The following is a 6481-nucleotide window of genomic DNA, read 5'->3' on the forward strand; positions in this document are numbered from 1 at the left end:
ATCCTGTCTTCACAAAACACCTCTCAAAAATCCTTTTTGCTTCAAGTATTGATTTGTTTGCCTCCGTTGACTTTACAAGTTCACTTCGCGATAACTAGTTCGCAATTCGATGTCGTGATATGAAAACACGTGCGTAAAGCTCAATGCAGCTATGACTGGTTCCCACCGTGCCACGCCACGCACTTAAAGGGCCAAAGAGAAATGCGTTAACCAGTCTATACACGGCCGCGGTGCACTGCAGTTGCAGGTCAGATTAGAACTTGATCTCTCGTGTCTGTGTATGTATTTTCTGTGTTCATGAATTTATTTCGAGGTTGTACTACTTGTATTTAGAGTAATACTATGCAGTGTGGTTTCCCAAAATGTCCTTTCGTAAAAACGAGGTTCGTTGCCTGCCACACACAGTGCATCAAGCAAGCTGACACCGCGCGATGAATACAGAGAACGTTTGCCAGTTTCCCATCTTGACTAGTGTTGTGCATATGGTGTGAACGACCTGAATTGTCCATTATTTTTAAGAATTACTGACCTTAAATATTTTGACAATAATCAAAGTAAGTTTTAAACACTCTTTGTGGCCATTTTTTTTTGTATAGCTTTCGTAGTGCAATGGATATAGTTCAGGCTGAAATTTGCATATTATTGAATACCCCATTCAAACAATAATGGCAAAAAATATTTAAAAATTCCGACCTACCGACCCTATATTTGAAAGGCATGTTATTGGAAGCAGAAGTATTTTTTTTTTGTGGCCTTACCAGTGCAGCTGTCGTCTGAGATTTCTTACCACTAGGCTTGCTGGGGTAAGTTCAAACTCAAAAGACAATTGCAGCAGATATAGGAGTCTTGGGACAAGACACTATTGTTGTAGATACGTGATAACCCGCCACCGAGATAACCCGACACCACGAGAGAGCTTTATCACCGCTGTATGGCAAGTACTCTTGAGTCCATAAACAGCATCAGTAATTGTTTTCATCCATGCACACAAGATTTTCATTTGGTTATCAATCCGTAACTGAACCTCTCAGCTCGTGCAGCGTGGACGTCAGTATCCCATACGACGCGTTGATGATGCCCCACGATATCAACGCTCGGCTGAAGTTGAGATGCACCCCCCTGAACATGGCCCGCCATCTCCGTCCCCTCTCATTGTACACGATGTGAAGTGTCCTCCAGGCGGACACAAACTCGCCCCCGACCTGAGACTGCATCTTGGTCTTGATGACGTTGACTGGGAACCAGATGGTGCTTAAAGATGCTCCTAAAATGGCACCGTTTACGAAGTCACTGCTAATCTGTAAACGGATGAAAGAACACGATATTACTCGGTAAAATTGTTTAACCCCGACAGCCCTGAATCCTTCAAAATCCTCTTTGCCATAGTGGAGGAATTTGGAGGATTGAGGTTACATGGCAAAAGTGAGTTACTCGCTCGCTCGTGTGTCAGACGACGTTCTGCCATCGCTTTGCCACAGCTATTGCCACATCACTGCCCTCGTGGAGGTCGTCAATGGTGCACGTATCTCCACCACATGTCAGTAGGTGGGCCATTGTCTGGACTTCTCCACGGCTCCATCAGTGCGTTACTGATTCCGTAGGATGCACTTTGTCAAGACCTTGGGTTGTTTTAGCTCAGCCATGCATAAATTTAGACCTGGATTATGCTTTAAATCCTCCGTACTGCTCCAAGATGTCACTGGCCAAGCCTCTACATATTGACAGCCACTGCCGCCGGATTTTGCAGGATTCAGGCAGTGGTCACCCCTCCACGGACCATATTCAAGAAACAATGGAGCAATTTGCAGGACTGAGGCTATATGCTATTTTTCCATGAGGCCAATTGGAGGATTTTGCAGGACTGAGGCTACATCCTAGCAAAAAGGGAGTTAGGGTTAACAAAATGAGCCTCATATTTAAACAGTATAACTGCAATTCCCGTTGAAGAACCCTCAGAGGTAACTAGAAGTGTTGGGTGGACAGAGACAGAAAATGCCACAGCCATCACAATGCAACAATTGCTGAACACAACGTGGAACCTTTGCAAAACAAGATTTCATATTCAATGCCAAACTGTATGCAGAACAATTGAGATCAAAAGAATTGTTCAAAAAAAAATGAACCCTATAAAGCACATATCAAGTTTGGTTGAGATTGATGGCTCAACTAGAGTTTCCAAAAGTGTCTAAAGTGTTTAAATACCTTCTGAACTCTGGAGGCATCTTTGGGTGTGAACGTCTGTAGTTTCTCCCTCATGGTGAAGAAGATGGCATTGCTGGGTCCGTTGCGTAGAAGGATCGGCGTCAACCCGCGGTAGTACTCGCGGAGACCGTAGTGCCGCAGACGATGGAAGACTTGGAAAGTGTTGTCGAAGTTCTTCATGTGACGGTGATCCTGGAGTAACGTCTGAACTCGCTCAAACGGGACGAGGATCGCCTCTGTTGTACCTGCAAAACAGACACTCGCGTTTGAACAGACGTCGTTTAATTATTGGGGGCAAAATCTGCTTGATCACAGAGCCAGAAGTTTAAATTTTTCACCACTAAAAAGTGATTAACCCTAGCATGATTTACTAGGAACCATACCCATCCTGGCAAATTCCAACACCATATGGGAAACTGCACACACGTTTCTGACTTTGATTCTGGAGGTGTGTCAACCCAATGTAAAAGACTGTCAGTTTAGGGGTACTGTACCCATCCTGACAGATTCCAACAAAACATGCCATTGGGGTTTGACGGGTTGAGTTGTTAGGGTTAATGCATTGTAATAATAAAGGATTTCTACTGGCCACAAATGCATACAATATGTTTTCCTTAACCTTCACCCCTTGAGTAATTTACTAGAAACCTTCCTAACTCTTGCAAAATCTAACACTATATGGTAAACTCTACACCCAAACTATTGGACTCTGATTATTATGGTGGTATGCCTGACCCCATGTAAAGCATAATCAGTTCACTTGTGCAGTGCTCACTCCAACAGATTCCAACAAAAATGCACTTGGATTTTGAAGGTTCGGGTGGTTAGGGTTTATGAGCACCATTCATTACACTGAAGATGCTACAAATGAAGGAAGATTTTGTAGATCTACATGAATAAAGATGCCTGTTTGATGTGTCTGCGGAAATCTAGATGCTCGTTGTTGCTACTTCAGTGAAATTGCAAGAAGTTGTCTTTCTGAAATGACCAGATCATGTTATTATTGTCCTCCTGAACAGACGTTCTGATTTGAAAATCACAGGTGTGTGGAAAGAGGCACACGTGAAATGTTCTAGGCGTGTGGTTTTTCTAGGTGTGTGATTTTCTAGGTGAGTGATTCTGTGGTCAAGGGCCATTCAGGCGTGCAATTATTCACACTTCTCGGGAAGCTTTTGGGCCTGCGATGGCGTGGGGGTGCAATCTCACGCCTCAAATCATGCCTGAATTGGCAGAGAATTGTTTAGTGACTGAGAATTGTTTGGCTGAAGACAGAATGTACTTCTTTCCAAGCGGATCATAATTTCAGTGAAATTTTTTTACCTGAGAGAAGAGCTGCAGAGACTTTGGCAACAATCAACGGGCAGTCCGAGCAGTGCCTGATGAGGATCCGTGAGTACTGGTCATAGAGTCCAAACATGAGTGACAATCCCGACATGCGCTGCAGCAAAGGTGGTAGCACACCGCGGTACAAATGTCTCGCTCCTTCCTTCTTCAACTGGCTTAGCGCCTTGTGAACCCTTATGCTATGGAGTTGCTGCCGGAAGATGATTTTGTTGACGGGGAACGTTACGATGATATTGATGAAGGCCGCCCCAGCTCCCCCGGTAAACTCCACCCAGTCCGGTTTGTCCGTGCACGTAACGTCCTCGGTAAGCAACTGGCTCCCCGCAGTGATAAAGGTATTGGGTGGTGCGAGCGACACCGGGAGGTGAAGGGAGCTGTTTGTAAAGGGCGCCCTCGGGTGACTGTCCTGTGTGCATTCGCTGCGGTGTGCAGTGTCGTTGCCCATGTTGGTATGGGTCGGTTACGGTTCGTGGGTGTTGCGTTGGGATCCAGCCTTGGTGACATCAGGGGAAACACAGGAGGGGTAAAAGGGGGGCGTTTGGGGACTCGACGGTTTTCTAGCTTGACAAAACTCTGGCAAGGTATTCACTATGGCCCCTGCTTCTGACAGTACAGCTGTTTAATCTCTGAAATAAATATAACACACAATAAATTAACTGCCTAAAGGGTGTGTGAAAAATCATATTGAAAAAAAAAAATTCACGATTTTCTTGCGCGGTTTGTGCCTTGCGATCCAGCGTGCCGTGCGTGCTCACGGTACATTCCGCGGTGATCGCCATTTTTATTTTCGGGTCGTGTGTTGTCGCCGCGCTGTCATCGTCATCTTAGGCCTAGGCCATGTAGGCCTACCCCCGAATTCCCCTCAAAAAATCAAAACCCTGCCCTCTATCTATGTCATGCCTGTTCATTGAGAATGTCGCCAACTAGCATGACTAGTTTGGTAGGTCCAATAATTTTAAACTGGAGTTTGTTCCCTTATACTAGGAACCGGGCCCCTACTCCTAGAACTATGAGGCTCCACGTAGTAAAGCCTCATAGATCAAGAAGCCCGCAAAATTGCCTGCAGCACAAAACACTAATAAAGTACAAAAACGTCCATCAAAATGGAGACATTTCACACAGAAGCGCTGCACAGTTTGCCCCTATACTCCGTACTTTATCTCTCGACATACTCACGTATCATGCGCAGAACTAACATAGGAGGATTCTGTCGGTTTTTAGGCCAAAATGATGAAAAATATGCCCTTTCCGCACTGAGCCAACCTGACACTTGAAACGTGCACGCATATGATCGAGCGATGATTTTCGGTTCGCTCGGAGCGCGCCGCGGGGGGGGGGGGGGGGGGGGGGGGGGTTACGGTACATGCACTTGTACGCATGTACATACTATCATTTCGCCTGTACCGTACCCCCGCGGCGCGCTCCGAGCGAACCGAAAATCATCGCTCGATCATATGCGTGCACGTTTCAAGTGTCAGGTTGGCTCAGTGCGGAAAGGGCATATTTTTCATCATTTTGGCCTAAAAACTGACAGAATCCACCTATGTTAGTTCTGCGCATGATACGTGAGTATGTCAAGAGATAAAGTACGGAGTATAGGGGCAAACTGTGCAGCGCTTCTGTGTGAAATGTCTCCATTTTGATGGACGTTTTTGTACTTTATTAGTGTTTTGTGCTGCAGGCAATTTTGCGGGCTTCTTGATCTATAGCCCTACACTATACGATCGCCCTTCATCAGTCAATAATGCCAGGCAGTTGTCTTTTTGTTTTTGTCTTTTTGAGTAATAAAAAACACTCTTGACTCTCCTTTGATCGAAACAAAACAGGGGCCCCGCCCCGTCCGCCCTAACACTACCAGTACCACTACACAATCGCCAACGTCACTGACATATTTGTATAGGGCCTTATCCTCGACCCTCCATTATCTGCGCAGCTAACGCTTGCAACGCGCGTGCGTTATCACACACAATCATGACAATTGTGAGTGCGTAGAAAAAGGACTGCGTAGCTTTAGGGAGGGGGTCTGACGATACTAGGCTAGGCTAGTTACTGTTTTGCCTAGGCTCTAGATCACAACATAGCTTCTAAAGCCAAGCAAAACCCTTTAAAATACTCACCACACGAGTAAAAAGCTTCAAATTAAAGCATTTTCTTGGCCGATCTGAACGGTCCTACTAAAGCGCGTCAACAAACGTCAACAAGCGTCAACAAGCGTCAACAAGTTTTAGTAGTCGTTAAGTGCGCGTCAACAAATTTTTTATAGGCTTTTGAACAATAAAAACAGCTTTATATGGTAGAAAAGGCAATAATGAACATCTTCTGCATATCAATTAAAGTTAAAATTATTTTAAAACTTGGTTTTTTGGACGCGAAATGTACGACGAATTTGTCGATAAAAGTTGGCCGCCATCTTGTTTATGTGTAGCTAGCCGTACTACGCATGCGTGAAGTGTAAAGAGCCATACTACGCATGCGCGAAGTCTACAGCGCCATCCAAACAAGATGGCGGCCTACTTTTATCGACAAATTCGTCGTACATTTCGCGTTCAAAAAACCAAGTTTTGAAATAATTTTAACTTTAATTGATATGCAGAAGATGTTCATTATTGCTTTTCCTACCATATAAAGCTGTTTTTATTGTTCAAAGGCCTATACAAAATTTGTTGACGCGCACTTAACGACTACTAAAACTTGTTGACGCTTGTTGACGCTTGTTGACGCTTGTTGACGCGCTTTAGTAGGACCCGATCTGAAAACTTTGTGCAAATGCAGCAGTTCTTTATTGATGGACATGCACCTGTCGAAAACGTCAACCTCGCTCCTGCGTAATTATTGCATGCACATTGAACTTGAGTGTATTTGGAGCGCAACGTAAAGCTCATGGGACCAATGTTGAAATCTGAGCCCCTGACGTTTTCTGTTTTCGCGATCGCTG

The 6481-nt window shown here is 44.9% G+C and overlaps 1 protein-coding gene across 1 annotated transcript; it reads right to left on the bottom strand.

The window, feature by feature from the left end:
* Positions 1-749: 749 nt before the first annotated feature.
* On the bottom strand, positions 750-5712 carry LOC119724398 (mitochondrial nicotinamide adenine dinucleotide transporter SLC25A51-like). The gene is made up of 4 exons (XM_038195429.1): positions 5664-5712; positions 3523-4172; positions 2203-2447; positions 750-1298 (listed from the first exon to the last, which is right to left on the bottom strand). The coding sequence occupies exons 2-4, from the start codon at positions 3989-3991 to the stop codon at positions 1008-1010; spliced, it is 1005 nt and encodes a 334-aa protein (XP_038051357.1). The 5' UTR covers positions 3992-4172; positions 5664-5712; the 3' UTR covers positions 750-1007.
* Between the last annotated feature and the right edge of the window lie 769 nt (positions 5713-6481).

This window comes from Patiria miniata, unplaced genomic scaffold, assembly GCF_015706575.1.
Source record: "Patiria miniata isolate m_02_andy unplaced genomic scaffold, ASM1570657v1 HiC_scaffold_18, whole genome shotgun sequence".
Lineage (NCBI taxonomy): Eukaryota > Metazoa > Echinodermata > Asteroidea > Valvatida > Asterinidae > Patiria > Patiria miniata.